Source organism: Syzygium oleosum, unplaced genomic scaffold (genome assembly GCF_021117445.2).
Source record: "Syzygium oleosum isolate NSW1041296 unplaced genomic scaffold, Sole_v2.1 Sole_v2.13, whole genome shotgun sequence".
In the NCBI taxonomy this organism is placed as follows: domain Eukaryota; kingdom Viridiplantae; phylum Streptophyta; class Magnoliopsida; order Myrtales; family Myrtaceae; genus Syzygium; species Syzygium oleosum.
The window spans coordinates 2,249,908-2,269,299 of record NW_026607497.1 but is presented as its reverse complement, the minus strand read 5'-3'; the positions used below and the strand labels follow the sequence as shown (position 1 = coordinate 2,269,299).

Sequence of the window (19,392 nt, the reverse complement as noted above, 5' to 3'; positions counted from 1 at the left end):
TCTTTTCCTCAATGGATCGGTTGCCATTTGGATCGATTCGTCGATCATGCGATTGAATGTAGCGTTTGTGGTTTGAAGGTTGATATGCCGGACTTCTAATTTCGGGAGACTAGTATATGGATCATCAATGGACTTCGTATGAATAAGCAAGTTCCCTATTTTGAGAAAAGAAGATTGTTATTGTTACAGTTGATTTTCAACTTTATTTTACAGAAAACTTCATGATAAGGAAAAATATTTTTCATTAAAATCGTATCTAAAGAAAATAATTAATTTTCATTTGTTTGGTAGTTTATGGAAAGTGATTTCCTTCTTACTAGAAAGGAAAGTTATTTTCCCCAATTTAAGGTTGTTGTTCTCAGTCCATTGAAAACGTTTTCCATAGATCGATTATTAGTTTCCCTCGTCCAAACAATTTCCTAGAAACTGTTTTCTTTCAAACAACGGGACCCTTAGCTATACATAGAAAGTTAAGAATTGTTGGGTTCAACAAGTCGAGTGCGTAAAGTCGATTATGTAAACGTGTTGAGAGTTTGATGAGTCAAGTGTATGGCGAAAAAACACGATTGAGCTTTCGCATCTAGTTAAGAAGGCTTAATTGAATGACGAGAGGAGATTTAGTACCTAATTGGGTTTTTGTACGTGAGCTTTTCAGCTAATCAAAAGAGATCCAGTACCTAATCGGATTGCAGTTGATTTTCAGCTTTAGTTATGGATAGTGAAAATTCTCAGGGTCCTGTTAAGTCGAGTGCGTTCATGCGCAGATGCGAGAGCTCGATAAGGTTGGGTGTACGAGGAAGGAACTTGGCCTGAGATTTGCTCTCATCTGGTCACAAGATTGGACCACGATGAAGTGCTGTTTATGGTCTGGATCAGACAACTTTGAGAATGGACATTACCTTTTTGCCAGTGGTATTCTGATTTTGTGTGGATCGAATGTGGAGCGAGGCATGAGATTTTGGGCCTTTTGAGGAAGACCTCTTAAGCTCAGGAACAACATGGTCCATCTGGCTACGTTCTTGGGTCCAACATTAGCTTTTCATACTTGCACCTTTTCTGCGATACGAATTGTCGATTTGGCAACGAGATGGATCGACCCGATTTACCATTTCATGTGGAAATCTTGAATGTTTCGATGAATCGAACAGTCCTCCAGATCCCCGACATTATTCGATGGTACTCTTCCTAACTTTGATGTCTATAATAATCTTTTAAACAATACAATCCCTTTGTTTTTCGTTTTTGCCCTATATTACTATAGCTTGTGGCTTTTCAAGACCACTAGCACATCAGACCAAGAATCTCTTATAATAAGTCAATATAGCGTACGTATGATATTGTCGAAATAGGAACAAATCTAACAGTTGTATTCAATCATCCCGTTTATATCGGAATCAAATTATTTCTTCTGTTGGAATTTAATTACTCATCATTCCTCGTATTTTGCAATCGAGGCACCAATATCGGAAGATATTGCTCTTAAATGGGAAGTTTTTGTGAAAAAAGTTCCTAACAATGCATGTCGAAAGGGATGAATTTGCATTTTTTTTTGCAAAATCGGGGCCTAAGCATAATTTCAAAAAATTAGGTGGCCGGGGTCCCTTCCCGCCAACATTTGTCAGCACGATTCAACTAATATAATAATCATGTAATTCATATTTATAACTAGAATTTACGATAACTACGCAATTGAAATACTTAGTGTGCGTTTGTTTCACGGAAAATGTAACGTTTTTGGAAAATGTTTTCTGGAAAATTGTTAATTTTCCTTTGTTTGATGATATGTGATCGAGAACATTTTCTGGTGTTTGGATCTCATTTGGAAAATGATTTCAATCCCATGATTTTATCTTAGGAAAAAAAATCGAATTTTTAAATATTTTTTTAAAATAAAAAATAAAAAAGAAAAGAAAAGAAAAGAAAAGAAAGAAAAGAATAAAATATTAAAAAAGTAAAGGGAAGCAATTTCGGAAAGTGTTTTCACCTTTTTAGATTAGGGAATTAACTTTTCTAATTTTATATATGAATATTTTCCCTGACCGGAAAGTGTTTTCGATTGACTAATCATGTTTGGCGAACCAAACAAGTGAAAGTCCAGGAAACGGATTCCTGGAAAACACTTTCCCTGAAACAAACACACCCTTATTATCTATTACATTAGAAAGAGACCAGACTTGTGTTCGTGTGAGGAAAAAAGAGAGCATACATTTGGGTGGAGAGAGAGAAAGTTTTTAAAAAAAATCGAATTAGTTTAGGGAATAAATTTAAATAATTATAAAGCGAGAGAGTTTTATATTAATTTTTGAAAAGTAAATTTTTGTGAGAAAGTTATTTTACGATAGAATAAATTAAAAATATAAACATTGAAATTTATGGGGAGATGGATGAAATTATTAATTGACACATCTGTCCAAGTATATAATATTTTGTGAACGAGCAATCGAGGATATTTAGGAGAAGAAAAAATAATTATACTCCTTCAAAGTAATAGGTGCCCCTTACTTTATATAATAGCATGGATATAAAAAGAGTGTATTTATTCGCGTATTTCGTGAGAAACTTTAGACGAATCTTGTACTTACTATAATTTCTAATATTCGGAATCGAATGAATAGCTATTATTATTATTTTTGGTAAGAAATAAGGGCAAAGCCCTAGAGTTACACCATTACTCCTAATAAAGGTTTGATCCTATCCAACCACCCATCAACAAAGGAAAGCAAACGTCCGGCAACCTTTTCAGTGCCAGGATATCATTTACATCAAATGATTAAAGCATCTAATTTGCTAACTAATCTGTACCCGAGTTTTCTTCCCCAAGAGTATGTACCATTTTTGAAAAATAAATGCTTTCGATTTATGAATTACTCGCAATCTTTGCCTCGTCCCTTAATAGAAAACTTTCCAAGAATTCGCTTGTCGAGTCGAGTCGAAGAGGTTGCCAAATGGTAAAAATGCAAATGCATATTACCATTTGCGTACAGAAGGGGCAAGTTTTGCTTGAAAAGGAAGTTGATTGGGACATTGCCCAGATTTTTATTTCCATTTTCGCCCCCCTCCCCGGGGTTCAAAAAAGGAAAGAAGCCAAAGCATGGGGTCTTCTAGGGAAATTAGCACGATCTCCGAGGGCATTATGGTAATTAGACCAAGGGCGACCCGTAGATTCACCCACGGACACAAGATTCACCTTCCACGTCCGACCAGATTACGCCCGAAACTCCGCATCGAAAGTCAAAAGAGGACAAAACCCAGAAACATTTGACCTAACAAAAAAAAATATTAAAAAAAGAAATTTGCAAATCCTCAGAGCGTGGGCCCCACGCCCGTCTCTTCTCTCTAAAACTTGCATTATCCGTTTTTGACCATTTTTCCATGTAGTTAATGACGCGAGATTTCTTACTTGAAAACTGTCGAATGCAAATTCACACCACGCGAGACCTTTTTATTAAAGTAATTTATTGTTTTTTTAACTTTTGGGCGATTTGTAATAAATTCGCATTGCAAATGGTTCGGATCGAGTCATTAATCATAAGTATTCATTTTTATTACATGCTGTTTATACTGGATTCTCGTATCCCGTTAATTTGGTAACTTAGGCTATTTATGATTCTATGTAATCCGGTCAAACTTTATTGGGGGAAAGTACATCATAAGCCTTAAATCTATACACAAATTGCAGTTAAATCCTACACTGTTTTGGCTTATGCAATTGAATCCTAAATATGTTTGAAATATGCAATCAAGTCCGGGGCCAATATTGAAAGATTGTGACCCAAAGAATGTCATGTTGGTCATTTCGAGCACCACAAAAGCACTTTCGAATTGTTCGCCGGAATGAATGGAGTGAACTTTTTCGAAGAGTCTTAGAATTCGGTCATATCAATGGGGAGATTCAAGACTCGTTGATTCCACGGGCTTTTTATTTGAATTTATGTGAGGGTCAAATTAGACGTGACTTTGTTGCATTCATTCTACGTTACCAAGATAATCAATGAATTCATCGATATTGATTCAATAAATGGCGGTGCGATTGATTGGTGACGTCACTAGACAGATTGGATCCTAGTCCGAGGACAAAAAAGGATTCATAATCAATACCGACAGCAAAAATCACGCGACTTTAATGATTATTCCGTGCTGAGTGGATGATTCCGTACAACAATGAAGCTAGTGACGGAAACTAACTAAAATATCACCGATCATTTTCTTTGCTTAGAAAGTCAGGTGGCCCTGTATTTCGTACGAGCGTCCGTAAAAACAGAAACATCTTTTTGTAGAATTTCATCGGTTCAGCTACGAAGGCGACAGTATGAGCTCATACTGCTGGATCAATGGCTCTGATGTCTCTTCCTTTTACTTTCTTCTTTTGAAGTGCTTGATTGACTTGTAATATGATCAAGGATTTTTCTTACAAAGAGTTCCAAAGGGTACGTGACGTCATTTGGAATGCTTCCGACGTGGGGGGTTCGGAAAAAAGTAAAATTGGTTTCAACGGTGGGGGTGGAGAGAAGAAGAACGAAGAATCCATGTCCTTGCATGCAAAAAAAAACGGGTCAATTTCAGTTTCCGAAAATGCCCCTGATCCGCCACTGCCTATAAAGACGGTAGTCCTCCCAAGTCCCAAAGTGTTCTTTCGTACTGCACCCAGAAAAATTTAAGAGAACCGAAACCATCTCTCCCCTTCTCTCTCTCTCTCTCCTGAATTTAGGAGGCAACGGCAGGCTCATTGATTCGGAGGCCCGTTGCTAGATAGCGAGAAGATGACCGAGATCTGACCCTTTGCAGTTCTCTAGAATTCTCTGTCGACGAAACGCCAGTTTTTTGGTCGCTGCTCCGGTGTCCCTGAGGATTCTTCTGCGTCCCCTGGTAATCGTCTTTGCTTCGACCCGTTTCAGATAGCGTTGCTACGATCGTGTTTGCCGTTTGTCCGGTGCTGCCTTTTTTTCTTTTTTTTTCCTGGGGTGTTCAGTGGCGTCAATCTTGAATCTGCCAAAGCGGAGGTGATCGCCTTTTGATCTTGTTTTCTTTTTTGTCATGCTTCTGTCATGGTTTTTCCGTCGTTCTAGTGTCTGATCTGTCGTTTGATCTTGCATGCATGTTTGATTTGGTAATTCAGAACGACGTGATGCGCCTGTTTCATTTCTTGCTTTTTCTCGATCATGGTTTTGCGAGCGCTTGTCTTGATAGAAGATGAAGCTGGCCCAGATTCTTTGTTCTTTTTCTCTTTGGGTTCGGATATCGACATGCAGAGATATATCGCATACATTTTAATGGAGCTCGTTTTGCGCTTTGTTTCTTCCCTTGATCGTGCTTAAATTTTGGTATCTTTAGGCGTTGTTCTTGCGAATGATCCTCGGAGCCGGTACCCGATCCAGCGCTGTTGGGAATTGCTTAGGAGATTCATTTCTTGGGTGTTTTTGATCAAAAGATCTGGGTCTACTATTCGTTTTTTTTTTACTTAGGTTTTTAATCTTAAGAATAATGGCTGCCGAAATGAATTTTCATATCTGACATTCTTGTGGACTTGAGATGGCTAACCCCGAAATGAAAAGAGAAAGAATGGTAACAGAATTATGTGGTTGGAAGTGGCTTGATGACTGTTTATTTGATTTCTGTCTTTTGCTCTGCACACAGGATTTTTAATTGCTGCAGTAGCAAACATGGCTATCGAAGTCAATGGATTTGAGATGGTACCGCCACCTGCGGAGGCTTTAGCTGAGGCGGAGAGGTCTTTGCCGTGTAAGAACGAGAATGGGAAGCTGGAACATGGATTGATCCCTAAGGTGGACATTAAGTTCGGTTCTCATGGAGATGGATCGGCAAACAGCGAAGCAAATAAAGTTTCCGATGCCACCTTCCCCAAGGATGCTGCTGATGAATGGCCGGCACCGAATAAGATTCACTGCTTTTATATTGCTAAGTGCAGGTCGCACGGTGATCCCCAGATGAAAGTCAAAATTGACCTGGCTGATAGGGAGATTCAACGGATGAATCAAGCCAGGTTCCAGATCACCGACAAACTGAGAGCAAAGAGGGTAAGTTTAAAAGCTTACGGCTTTTTAAGTACCAGTCATTTGAACTAGAATGGTTTCCTTTCCTTGTTTAGGATACTTCATGTCGTTGCGATTATGGTAGCAAGATAGTCAAACCTCTGGGTTGAGGCCTTGACGGCTTGTTGTTCTTCTTATCTAGGGCCTGGATATGAAAGGCCAATGACAATCTATTGGTAGGGGTCGTTCCTGTTGGTTAGCATGAATGTAGGAGATCCAATCCATTACGATTAGAAGAGAATTTCGATCGCTTTTGAGGCCACCAGAGTTTCGAGGACAAAACACGCCCGAATTACACTTCTAAGAAAACGACAGTCATTGATGGTTTACTTTGCTAGGGTTGAGTACGTTAGTTGAGAACTGAACAGACTTCATGCATTTATTGTTGCCTTAACATTAAGCATATTAGAATGTGACCTGCCGAAGGGTACGTGCGGGTTAAATTCGGATGTAAACATTTTTCATTGTTTGTCATTTGAGAAAAAAGGTTATGTCACGCTGCAAAAGCTGCTTATTCATAATAAACTTTGACCATGAATGTTGAGTAATTTAAATAAGCATTGCTAGCACATAATTACTAACCAATTGTGTATTGTACCGCTTGCTCGAAAAGGCTTGCTCTGGCGGTGGGTGACATTCATGTTACGAAGCAAAATCGTTGCTTTAATGCCTTATGTAGGAGAGTTCTTGAATCAAAGATGCCTTGCAGTTGAAATCAGTCTTATGCCAAATGTAGTGCACGTCAACTTTACTGGTTGCTTCAAAACTTTAGTTTGGTTAAGCATACCTTCCGGCTAGATTAGTCTGCTTAGGGAAAAATAGATTAATCTTTTATATGGTGACTGTTGCTTTGACCACCATGAAAGGGCCATTTGGTCGATTTAGCTCGATAAGGCATTAAAAGCTTGTTTAGATGGTTCAGGCTTTAGCGTACCCCTTCTTGGTTTCAGGGGATGATTCTTACAAATTTTCGTGCAAAACTCTTAAGCTTGACTTTTACTAAAACAGAATGGTAAGAGTGAATCATAATAAGTTGTACACCTGTATTTCACAAATTCATCAATATATTGGCATCGTTCAGATCTATTTTCACCCAGAAATTGCACAAGCTCATAAATTTCAGGGGAGCGGTTTCTCCTTATGGTTAATTGATTTTTGACTGGGCTTTTGATGCCAAACATCAAAATACGCAGAAAATGCGAAGTTCTGTCACCCCCTTGGTCCCCCAACCCGCCCCACTCCTCTCCACCATCACACTTAGTGCAATCAATTTGGTAGCATTTTTCGATTGTCAATGTTTTCTTCATATGCAGTCGGAGCGAGCAGACATAATCACTCAGCTGAAAGCTTTGGGCGGTGAGAACAAGCAGTTTAACATGATTGCTGAAGAAAAGAGGAAGGAAATGGAACCATTGCACGATGCTCTAGGCAAGCTACGCAATGGGAACCATGCTGGTTGTGGAAGTGGCATGTGCTCATCAGAAGAAGAACTTAATGAGCTCGTAAGTTGGTAGTTTAAGCATATAGACCACCTTCTATATCGTCCTTATTTATTTAAATACCATATTAGCCTTTCATTTTAATTTACAATTTATTGGTTGCTACTGGTTCTTGCAGATCCGGAACTTGAACTACCGCATACAGCACGAGAGCATCCCATTGGCAGAAGAGAAGCAACTTCTACGGGACATAAAACAGCTTGAGGGCACACGGGAGAAGGTTATTGCAAATGCTGCTCTGAGGGCTGATGTGCAGGGTAAATATGGTCAGCGAGAAGAGATTCAGGACCAGGTTAAAGTAAGAAGTGTGCACTTTCAAAACCAGCTTGACACACCCTTGTTCTTTATAATTTGATACACGAAGGTAATAATGAAATTATATAATCATAGTAACATTATTTTATTGTAGCTTATGGGAGTTGGCTTGGATGGAGTGAGGAAGGATCAGCAGGCAGTTAAGGGAAAAATTAAGAATCTCAGGGAAGAATTGGAGGGTATAGAGAATGATATAAGGTCTTTGCAAGATGATTTGTCACTTACCATTCAGAAGAGGGACAAAGCATATGAAAACCTGCAGGAGCTGAGGAAACGGCGTGATGAGGCGGTATGTTTTTTAGATACGCACATAGCACAGGCCTTTCTTTGATTGCTTCTACATGGATTGCCAACTTTGGAGCTTAGTTTTCGAGTCATCTGTCTGTGAATAAAGCTAATGTGTGGTCAGTCTTGGGCGGAAGAATGTTATTTACTAGGTTTTTTTTTTATTTTATTTAGCAGGTTTCGTGGTCTTCGATCAGCATACTTAGAAATAGTTTGCTAGAAAATTCTGTGTATGGTGGTATCAACTATATTCTTTAGATGATACTAAATAACTTTCTAGCATTTAAAATTCAAGCTTTTGGATGCTGCACTGTCATTTTGCGCTTAGAATTAATGCCTAGCTACTTCATATTTGATGCCTGAACAAATATACACTCTTTCTTTGACGATTTTTTAACCAAATCATAAATTCATTCATCGAGACCTCTTCTATGAACCCATTCATTTCTGAAATTCTAACATGATTTTTGCTGTTCCTTAATATAGCCACAACTCCAAAAAACAACTTTCCTTCAAAACTACGTATCTAATTCCAGCTCACTTTTTTGTGTCCCGCATCAGCCAGGATACATGAACAAGTGAAAGTTAACTAGTTGGGTCGATAGTAAATTGCTACTTACATGTTTCCAACCACAAACTCGATAAGCTCCCGAGTTTTTATAGATTGAGTGTAATTTTGATCTTTCATGGTAGTTTGAGAAACTGACCTGGTAATTTTTCCTGCTGCTTAAAGGAAATGGACTGCGACATATGTTTCATTAAAGGAGCATTAAGTTGAGAGATACGACACTTTCTCCTGTAGACGACGGTCGTAACATTTTACTTTCCATTCTGTTTCAGAATGCCCCCTTTTACCAAAATCGTGCGATTTTGAACATTGCAAGAGACCTTGCTGCAAAGAAGGATATTAGTGCTCTGGAGGAGCTGTCGTTGAATGAGGTTTGTGATCCTTAATTCTTAAATGAATATAGATTGCATGTCATGCGGTCATTCTTAGCTTTAACCCTTCGCTTCCTTATCAGGTTGAGAAGTTTTTCTCCCTCTGGAACGACAGCAAGAGTTTCAGAGACGATTACCTCAAAAGAGTATTGCCATCATTGGATGCCCGACAGTTGGGCAGAGACGGAAGAATTAGGAATCCCAATGAGAAGCCACTAGCAGTCGCCGAGGAATCAACAAAGGTATCCAAAAAAGAGAAAATTATGAAAACTGAAGTGAAACATCCAAAAGAAGATTCCAAACCACCTCCGCAAGACAATGTCGCTGCCGCCAAGAATAACCAGAAAGAAGCTGTTAAGATAGCGGGTGATTCAGCTGCCACACTGGAACTTAAGGTCTCAAAGTTCAAAGAGGACACTGAGGACTTTGTTTTGGTAAAACCGGAGCAGGAGGCTCCGAAAGTTACTGAAGTCGACAAAGAGAAGCTGAAGGAGATGAAGAGGCAGGATCAAATCGAAAAGCAGAAGCAGGCTCTAGAAAGGAAGAAAAAGCTGGCAGAGAAAAATGCAGTGAAAGCGGCAATTAAAGCTCAAAAGGAGGCTGAGAAGAAGCTCAAGGTAATCATCTGATATTTCCTTTTTACTAGAAATGGCCACTTTCATTAAATCCCTTAATATAGTTTTTACACATTACGGGAAAGTTTGACACGAGAAAACTACCTTTTCCCATTTCGCAGCAGAATGTTGAAGCTTAACATGTTATCTTTGGATGCCTAATAAATTTCCCAGTTCTTTACAGACTTTCGTACTAGCTTCGAAACTGACGAGCTCTTTTTTTATTGTGAAAAATTATTTCTTCAGGATCGTGAAAAGAAGGAAAAGAAGAAAGTGATGGCATGGAATCCTGATGAGGAGGAACTGACTGAGGAGGCTGCCGAAGTGGAGAAGGTTGGGAAAGCTCCTGAGGCTCCGGCCCCTGCAAAGGAGAAGGTTCAAAAGAAAAGTACCTACAGGGTGAAAACTCGAACGAAAGGAGTCGAATCAGTTCCAAAGGCCATCCTCAGGCGTAGGAGGACACAGGCCTACTGGATGTGGGCTGTTCCTGCTGCTGTTTTGGGAGCTCTGGTGGCCCTAGCTTATGCATATTACTCTCTTCCCTGAGGAAGAAGAGGAGGTAGAACCGCTGGACGATGAGGCCTAGCAAACGGGTAGTTTTGCCTATAGAAGCTTTAACTTTCAGGTAACTTAGTTCTTTCAGTCCCAACAAGGAATGGGACTTGAAACTCATAATGCTTTTAGAAACTCAGTTTGGGATAGGACCTCTAGATAGCGGGCAGAGTAGATTTGCGGGTTATAGTTGTTCGAATTTTGACTGTTCGGATATTCTGGAATTTTTCTCTTAATACAGTACTCTTGCTCTCAAATTTTATGAGTTCTCTTTCTGCGGGATGTGTGTGTGGGGGCTTGGCGATTGATACTTTGATTGCTCATCCCTGAAAGGTGAAATAGGTAAGTATGCAGTACTACTCATCCTTCTACAGTACTACTAATCATTGGGTGATGTATGTCAACTAGCGCTCGTCCGGCTAAGCACGGTCGAAATGCTTAAACGGATAATGGATGTTTCCACGACAGTATACCTCGTTCTGGATCGGAACTGGATCATTTTGGCCTAAAACTCTTATGTCGGACTCTCAGCCTCAGATTTACCATCAGCATCTAAACTTGAGAAGTTGTCTGGAGTTTCACATTTCTGGTTGATATAACGCACCAAACACGTTTTTTTCCCAGTATTGCTTGTGCAATGTATCATGCTCCTTCTATCATCCTATCTAGGCTCAGAAGCACTTTAGTTTTGCATGACGTCTCGGTTCATTCAAGTCGAATCGTCGCTTGCCTGTGCAATTTGCACCTAGCCGCTTGCTAGGAGTACCTCCCAAGCGCGAAGCACATACCGCATGCACGGATCGTCCTCCACGAACACTCGTCCGGTCATGCTATGCATGCACAATGATGTGGCGCGGCCATTTTTAATCCGGATTGACAGGTCGAAGACCTGAGAAAGCTATGGACAACTCGAAACCGAGTGTCAAGAAGGTGATCGATACATCAGTGCCCGACGTCACATTTTGTTAAGCTGGCGCATATATTTCCCATCAACAAGAAGAGGAGATTTTACCCCTAATCGTATACAATATTGCCATTGTGATTGTGATTTCCCCCCCCTTAAATATGCAATATTTACATCAATGCCGTTCTTACCGAGCAAATATTTCTGGAAATTTGCGAATGATAGTGAATAGTAAGAATCATGAACCGAAAAACAGAAATCTTAGTCATTGATGTCTCCTTCTGTCCGAAGAAAATAAATATAAATGACGTGTCCTTCCTCCACACATTTCTTTATATTCTCTTTTAATTAATATTTTAATCTTTATTTACTCGTCACATGAGATTAGTATTTCGGGAAAAGAGAAACTAATCTCATATAGCATGTGGATGCATTAAGATACACAATTTATTTAACGTGATTCTTGAACTTTACTTCACCGTGTAATATTATCCTTGAACTTTTAATTTGTTCAATGTGGCCTTTAAACTTTTGTTACGTGTTCAATTTAGTTTCTAAAATATATGAAGATGTTCATGTTCAAGTTTAGAGCCAATACCGAATATTTTCATATAGTACTAATTGAATATGTATAAAAAGTTCAGGGATCACATTGAACAATTTAAAAGCTCAGAGATCACATTTCACATTGGGCTATAGTTCATGGATCACATTGAACAAATTAAAAGTTCACAGATCACATTGAACAATTTAAAAGTTCAAGAATCACGTTGCACATTGGGCTATAGTTCATGAACGACACTAACAAATTAAAAGTTGATGAACCACATTGTATATATCGGGTATAAGTTCAAGGGCCATTTACGTTATTTTCCCTATAAAAGATATTCGACCCGAATCATGTAATAATCTTCTTGTATTAAGATGAAATACTTGAGATAAGGCCAACAGGCTAAGCAAATATTTTTTTTTATTTTCCTTTATTTGTGTTTTTTCCGGTATGGAAAGGCTAAAAAGCAGGAGCAGAACAAAATGTCGGATTCTTCAAACTCGTTGGAAGTCATGGCTCTCACCAGCGGCAAAGCGCAGTGGATTGCGCGAAGAGCAATCCAAGCCTTGTCGCATTCTCACCCTCGTCCTCAACCTCGCGCAACCTGTTTCCGTCGCCTCTCTTACCCTCCGACCCGTCGCCGCTTCTCACCTCTCCTTTCGCCTCATGGCCATTCAGGTACCTCTGGCTCTGGCTCTGCTTCTCCACACGTTTTTTGGCCTATCTTGCGAGCGAATGTCTGTGAAAGATGCGATTTTTTGAGGAAACGGGCAACGAAATTACCCGAGTGCTTTGTGGGTGTCGAGATGATAGTTGTGAATTAAAACTTTGACCGAAGCTGCGGGAGTGAATTTACTGGTGGCAACGGTAGAGGGTGTTGTTAATTATCCAAAGAAACGTGGGATTTTGCCGCAGGGAGGGCTCTGTTGGTTTCTTGATTTTGGTTGATGATTCTGGTTAATCTAAATGGTGCAGGGGAATTGTTTGATGAGAAGAACACTTGAAGTTGTGTTAAATGTGTATGCCCACCCTAGTGAAAGAAGTTAAATGAGCGGTCGGAGTAGTTGTGCGACATGTTTGCGTTGTTTTTTTGTTTGCAATGAAAGAATGAATGGCGAAGGTTGTGTGTGGGATACTGAATATGGTCTCTACTCTTGATGCTTGGGCTCCTTTGACACCGCCTGAAATTGAAGCTCACTTGCTTGGTTGGTTAATATTGGCTTGCCATTGCTTTCGAGGAAGTTTCTTGAATACCATTAACATGTTGAAAAAGAAACAATCTAGCAACGGGTACTTTAGAGTGTAGAGGCATCTACAGAAGAAAGAAGTTAAAAGGATATAGCTTGATGTTACTATCCTTTGCTGCTGGTTGGATTAAATGGTTTTCGTTTGCTAATTACAGTGTAGATATAAAGATTTGCGTTTGCCACTTCATGTTTAGAAAACTTTTTCTTTGAGGTTTCCTTGATGGTACTGCTATTGGGTGGCTGCACCTACCTGCAGCAATTTGAGCTTTTTATCCGATCCCCTTAGAGGAATTTTACTGACAAACCATCACCATAACTAGGGAAAAGGTATTTGGGTTTTCTTTCTTGCAATGGCAATTCGGGACAAAAGCCAACAGATGTCCCTTTTGAGTATGTAGGCATTTGATCAGTCATGGATGCTATCCTTTTGGCAATAATGACAACAATAAAGTTTTAGTGCATCAATTGCGACTCTTATTTCTCATTGTCATTATTTTTTTTTTGGGCACGTTTGTTTGCAGTTAAGCAAAAGCAAGAAATACCGTTCGTTTTTGCCTTCCCGCTAAATTTTTAAATATTATTCAAATTTCAGAATATTATAAAAAAAATTATATGTAAATTTACGTGCCAGCATTCGAGTATTGTGAAATTTTTTAGAAATTTCGGATTTAAAGAAAAGTCAAAGTGCGTAAGCTGCAAGATATTTTTTTTTAATTTCGGTACAACCAAAAGAATTTAGATTAAGCAAAAAACAAAAAAATAGAAGTCATTCCATGCGTGCCCTTAATATTTTGCTTTTGCAATGCCCTGATGGCAATCTACTGCTTTCTATACTATTTGACCAAGCTTTATATTATTGCATTAAAGCTTCACAAATGTGTCACCTGGCACAAGCTGTAAAGAGAAACGAGGATGATTTACTTAAAGGACTGAGGGACAAGAATGTCATCGAAGAAGTGAAGCACATTCTTGAAATGGTACTTCTCAGAAATGATTCAATTTAATATGCGTTCCTTCTCTTCATCTTCCTCCCTACTTTAGTAATGTTAAGATCTTTGATTTTTATTGTCAAGAACGAACTTCATTGCAAAAAAGGTTCTGAAATGTCCTTCATGTAGGCAAAAAGGGCATCATCAAGAAATATAGTTTTGCACACCGATTTTCTCACCCCTCCAGTGCAGAATGAGTCTATGCTTCTCTTGGAAAAGCTTGCTGACATCAAAGCCGTATCTCAAGGAGGATATCCACAGGTTAATCACTTTAATATGTGTATAGCTTGTGTTTTTCTTAAAGGTCTATATCTAAAAATTGATTTACTCTCCGTCTGTGAGCTCGATTCTGCATCTTTCCTTCATGGACTCTGTGACCCAATAACTTTGTATACTTTACAAGGCACCCAGGCTGAGCGATGCAGGATTTCCATCGGGCATATTGAGACTTTGTCCAGTGAACCCGATATAGTTGCAGCAGTAAGGTAGGAAGTGCATGCAAGTATATTGCTCCCTATTTTCACCTTTATCTGATTTTAAAGTGTTTGTCATTTCTGGATGAATACTTCTCCAGTATCACAGGGAATTTTTCATTTGACTCGTGTTCTCATGGAGACGTCCTTGGTGCAATTCTTGGGACAGGAATTGCGAGGGAAAAACTTGGAGATATTCTCTTGCGGGTAAATGAGGCTTTATAAACAAGGAAACCATTAATTCTGGTATATACTATTTGAACATATTGGTGTTTCCATCGCGGAAGTACATGGAACCTGTTTAAATACATCAGGCTGTCTCTACCTCTACACTGTGCTTTCTTATATGTGTGGAAGTTTGGTTAGTAGTTTTCCCATTGCTGCCAACGACTTCCTATGAATATACCATTGTCATCACCATTGGTTCTTCATTTGCTGTCTTGAAGATAGATGATTTATTATTGTATCCAAGGTGTCTCAGATGTGGATTATCTTGTAGCCTCTCTACTGGAAGAAGATCTTATTAAATTTGCATCTTCTTTTCATGCAATGTATTCATCCTTTGCTAAAATTGGTGATTGAAGGGAGAAAGAGGGGCTCAAATCCTCATTGTTCCTGAACTTGTGGACTTTATCATGGCAACTCTGGATAAGGTAGCAAAGACTTTTTACACACAAAGCAGTTTCCATTGCCATTTTACCTTTTCTCCTCTGGCATAACTTCAACATCTTGACATTCATGCTATATCTGAATTATGATGAGTATCAACTTGATAATTTTCGTGCCTTTTACTTTGGCTGATACAACCGGGTATCATCCTGCTCTTTTGCGAGATTCCTCTGATGAGTTACTGAAAATAGACATCCATCGACTCTTATTTCCTTTTCTGGTTGTTCCAAGGCAAATTGCTTTAAAATAACTGTAATCAGGATTAATTTACACCATATCAAAAGTAACTGAAAGATGATTTCATCCAATGGGCAGCACTGTGGAGTTGAGATTCTTGAGATATATGAATTGCATAAATATGTTATATACACCATGAACATTCCAACCGATCCAGTGGATAGAGACATTACTCATACTAACTTCTTGCAGGTTGGTAATGTTCCAGTCTCTTGCACAAGGATACCACTGCTCGCCCTTGAATATGAATCCCCAAGGTTGATTCTCTCTGTCTGTGTGTCTGTGCACACACTGCTTGCTGTTTTGCATGCTTGTGGATGTCGTACTTGCAGAGCTGCTCATAGCCTGAATGTTTGTTTGCAGGACCAAGTCATTCAGATCTGTGGAAGCATCGTTAAGGGTTGATGCTCTGGCTAGTGCAGGATTTAAGATGTCTCGGTCAAAGCTAGCTACTTTAATCAGGTATAACTTTCAGATCCATTCTCTCATACTGCACTGTCCAGGCCTGCACTGGACATGATGCTGTGCTACTGAGCACAGATAGGAGCCTGATGTTTACATTGCTATTAGGCGGACTGCCAATTCTTTCATCATTATTCAGAGACTGAAATTGCAATTTAACCTTTCTGCTTTATTTTTTCCTCGCAAGAGTCATACCACAGAATTGAGCGTTTCTAAGTGGCCAATGCGTCTTGCATTCTGTTTATTTTCTCTGGCTTTTAAAGACCCCCCTTCTCTCTCTCTGTCTCTGTCTCTCTCTCACGCACACGCGTGCAGACATGCAAGCACATGCTCATGCACCCCTCGAAGGAACAAATTTGGGGGAAATTTCTTGCCTTCACATTGCAGCTGATATTGCATTAGGTTCAGCTAACTCTGTTGCTTCACCTATTTGAAATTGGTTTGAAGATGAACTGTAGAATGTTAAAAGCTATGTGGATTAAATCATTTGATTTCATCAGTACGTAGGAAGTTACATGGCTGGTTTAAAGATACAGTGTAACCAGTCACAAACTTAGCTTTGTTTTGGTTATCTAGTTGCCTACGTGACGTTTGCAGCCAAGAGATGGCTAGTTTTTATACTGTCTGATAGAGATGAGGATTGCTTTTATCTAATTGGCCAGCGGTAGGATGCAGTAACGCTTTTGTTCTATGCAGTAATGGTGATGTGCGTGTTAATTGGACAACCGTAACAAAAAACGGAACTACACTCAAGAGTGGGGATATTGTCTCTGTTAGTGGTCAAGGGAGATTAAAGGTATGTAAAGTAAACGACATATGCTAGTTCAGCGAATCCTATTATAGTCCTTCACGAGACATTTTGGTCTTCTAAATTTTTCTTGTGCAGATAGGGGAAATCATCACAACAAGAAAAGGTAAATTTGCAGTGGAGCTCATTCGATACCTGTAAACTTCAACAACATCGACGTTATCATTGTCGGCAAGTTGTCTTTCAGAAAAGTGGATCCTTTTTCTCATATCTTTACATCATCCTTGCTTGGGAGTTGAAACTGTTCTCGCAGAGGATTAAAAAAATCATCCATCGAGTACACCTGAGATTTCGAGTTTCGGGTATCTGTTGAGTGTTGATGGAGTAACATTGGTTGATGGTATATGTTAGACATTTGGAAAAGTTTCATTGGTGGCGATGACTATTTTCGATGGAGAACTTTTCCAATTCAATTCAGATGCTTTTCGTATATTCAGAGGCAATTGTTGCTCTTCGGTAGGAGCTTATGGCATACCTAAATTTCCTTTCCATCATTTTGTCTGATAGTATCTTTTGATATGTGCCGACATAATCTCTAGGGCTTATCAGTTTCACGTACATGTCAGGTTTTTGAGAGTCACTAGGCTAACAAGCCTAGTAGTTACCATGTCCCAAGCAATATTTTCAAAGCCATATGGACAATCGAACCGGATTTCTAAGTCAGTACAGGGTTGAATCAGCTGAAACTGGTCGAAAAATAGGTTCGATACTCAGTTCGTCTGGCCAGGGGTATGCCTAGCACACACGAGCTGTGAAAATGTGAAGGTTGCTGAGAATTAGGCCCCCAAACCAGCAATAAGATTGCGAATGTGTACGCATGATGTACATTCCGCGTTAGCAATTTTTCGAGTCACGATTGCATGTATCTAGCGCATGTTGGGGGACCGACTCAGAGGCTTCAATAGTTTAAGTGGATTCCCAGTGTATATACTTAGTTAACCCAATGGTTTTTTCATTGCTTATCAAGAGTTCTAACTGTTGAAAATGCGTGAGAAAATGCAAATATAGAACGCTACTTAAAAGTACAAGGCTCTCACTCTCAGTTAAGACAATTGGGGTTGATGCAAAGGAACATAAATCAGGAGGAGCAACACACTCTGCTTGATTAATGCAAATCCCAGAGCGGGATTCACGTAACTAGCATCATCTCCTTCATTTCTTTCCCGCGTCTGAAGTTTTCTTCTCAAATTTTTGTTCTGCTCCTGAACTATAGTGAGAAGGAACGCTGCACAAACAATAAAAAACGCCCATGAATCCCTCACTTGCAGGTGAAGAGGTACGAGAGACAGGGAGAGTGAATGGGCAGTAGAGAGTTCTGATGAGTCCCACATTGGCAGCGAGAACAGGGAGACGAGCAGGACGTCACTTTAAGGTGCGAGGGATGAAGCCGGAACGAAGCATACCTTTCTCGGCCTTTTGGCTAAGATCAAGTGTAGTATCTGTTCTTATCAGTTTAATATCTGATACGTGGGCAATAGGTCCACACGATATTAAATTAATTTTTCTTGGGGGATTGGCCCGCTACAGCAGCTTACTGCTGGGGCCTCTCGCGCGTCGCCTTGGCGTTGCACTACTGCCTCGGCCCGGCGCACCCCACCAATTTAAGTCCAAAAGGTTTTATTGCTAGTGAGTGGGGAAAGGCCCGGATCCAATTTGGACCCAACTTGAGGCTGCAGGGTGAAGGAGGCCCGGTACCGATATTGGTCTCTTCCGATTGGATTCCAGAATTATGTAAGGCCTTTTTGTTAGCGGAATTTGGACGTCCGGAACTGAAATGCGCCACCTTTCCGTCCAGCACCATGTTTGACCTCCACCATCATCGTATCCGTACGGTCGCAAGCGAGATGTGTTGGAGCTCTCTACTAGTGCCGCGAGCGTGTGGCCGCGGCGAGCACAAAGCTGTGAGATCACGGCCAGCGCAGGCGCGGTTCGGTTCGGTTCAGATTTCGCCACCTTTCTGCTGGACCGATTCTCTTGTGATTTCGTCTTTTTGTGTAAGAGCATTCTTCGCGTTTCAAATGAGCAAGGATTTGTCCTGCGGTTTTAGGGGTGCATCTTTTCTGAGAGAGCCTAGTAAAACCCACCGGCCACACAAATTGGGTTTTGAACGTGTTGTTAAGGAGCTCGTAGCACAAAGGCAGTATGTACTTTTTTTTTTTAGTCTGAAACGCAGTATGTAATTTCAGCAGCAACAACATAATCATTAAAAAAGTTTATCGTATCAATTTTACTCCTTTGCATCGATTGGTGTTGCAGTCGTTTAACATTTCCTAGGATCTGCAATTTTTTTCCGATCAGTATGTCTCTCCCTTGCATGGTGTCGTGGCAAGAACGATACTCAAAATAGTACTTCAATGAAACATTTTGCGTCCCAAAATATGACGTGGAAATTCGATCTGATTACTGTAATTCATTTAAGGACTCAGCTATTTGGTTGTTCATATGAAAATCCACAACTTTTAACTTCGCGCCACCCTTAGTAAGTGGAGCCCCTGTTTTGGCAAGCTAAGCCCTTTAACCATTTTGTTTTTATTTTTCTGTTCCAGAAGTAAGTTTAGAACATCAATCCGTTTGGTAACGCAATTTCATTTTTTAATTTCTGGAATAAATTTTGATTTTAAAAATAGGTTTGAAACATAAATGAGAAATTCTTTTCATCGCTCGCCCTCACTACAATCCGGCCACCCGCCCACCGCCCATCGCCGCCCACTTGCTGCCGCTACCTCCCGCCGTTCGCCGTCTCCCGCCGCTGGCCGCCGTGGGTAGCCATTTGATGGCAGCTGTCTCCTGCCATCGACC

General features: G+C 40.0%; 2 protein-coding genes and 1 non-coding gene across 3 annotated transcripts; all 3 read left to right on the top strand.

The window, feature by feature from the left end:
• The first annotated feature begins 4,643 nt into the window (after positions 1-4,643).
• On the top strand, positions 4,644-10,511 carry LOC115681151 (proton pump-interactor 1-like). Its single transcript, XM_030604997.2, has 8 exons — positions 4,644-4,866; positions 5,635-6,035; positions 7,364-7,552; positions 7,668-7,847; positions 7,959-8,153; positions 8,990-9,088; positions 9,172-9,705; positions 9,949-10,511. Exons 2-8 carry the CDS (start codon positions 5,661-5,663, stop codon positions 10,246-10,248), a joined length of 1,872 nt encoding a protein of 623 aa, XP_030460857.1. The 5' UTR covers positions 4,644-4,866; positions 5,635-5,660; the 3' UTR covers positions 10,249-10,511.
• A 1,657-nt stretch (positions 10,512-12,168) lies between these two features.
• On the top strand, positions 12,169-17,010 carry LOC115681304 (uncharacterized). Its single transcript, XM_030605217.2, has 10 exons — positions 12,169-12,386; positions 13,823-13,932; positions 14,074-14,205; positions 14,356-14,429; positions 14,519-14,624; positions 15,002-15,070; positions 15,516-15,580; positions 15,687-15,785; positions 16,482-16,581; positions 16,672-17,010. The coding sequence occupies exons 1-10, from the start codon at positions 12,191-12,193 to the stop codon at positions 16,732-16,734; spliced, it is 1,014 nt and encodes a 337-aa protein (XP_030461077.1). The 5' UTR covers positions 12,169-12,190; the 3' UTR covers positions 16,735-17,010.
• A 982-nt stretch (positions 17,011-17,992) lies between these two features.
• LOC115681313 (U2 spliceosomal RNA) lies at positions 17,993-18,190 on the top strand. Its single transcript, XR_004005779.1, has one exon. It is a non-coding gene; the product is annotated as a U2 spliceosomal RNA (small nuclear RNA).
• The last annotated feature ends 1,202 nt before the right edge of the window (positions 18,191-19,392 follow it).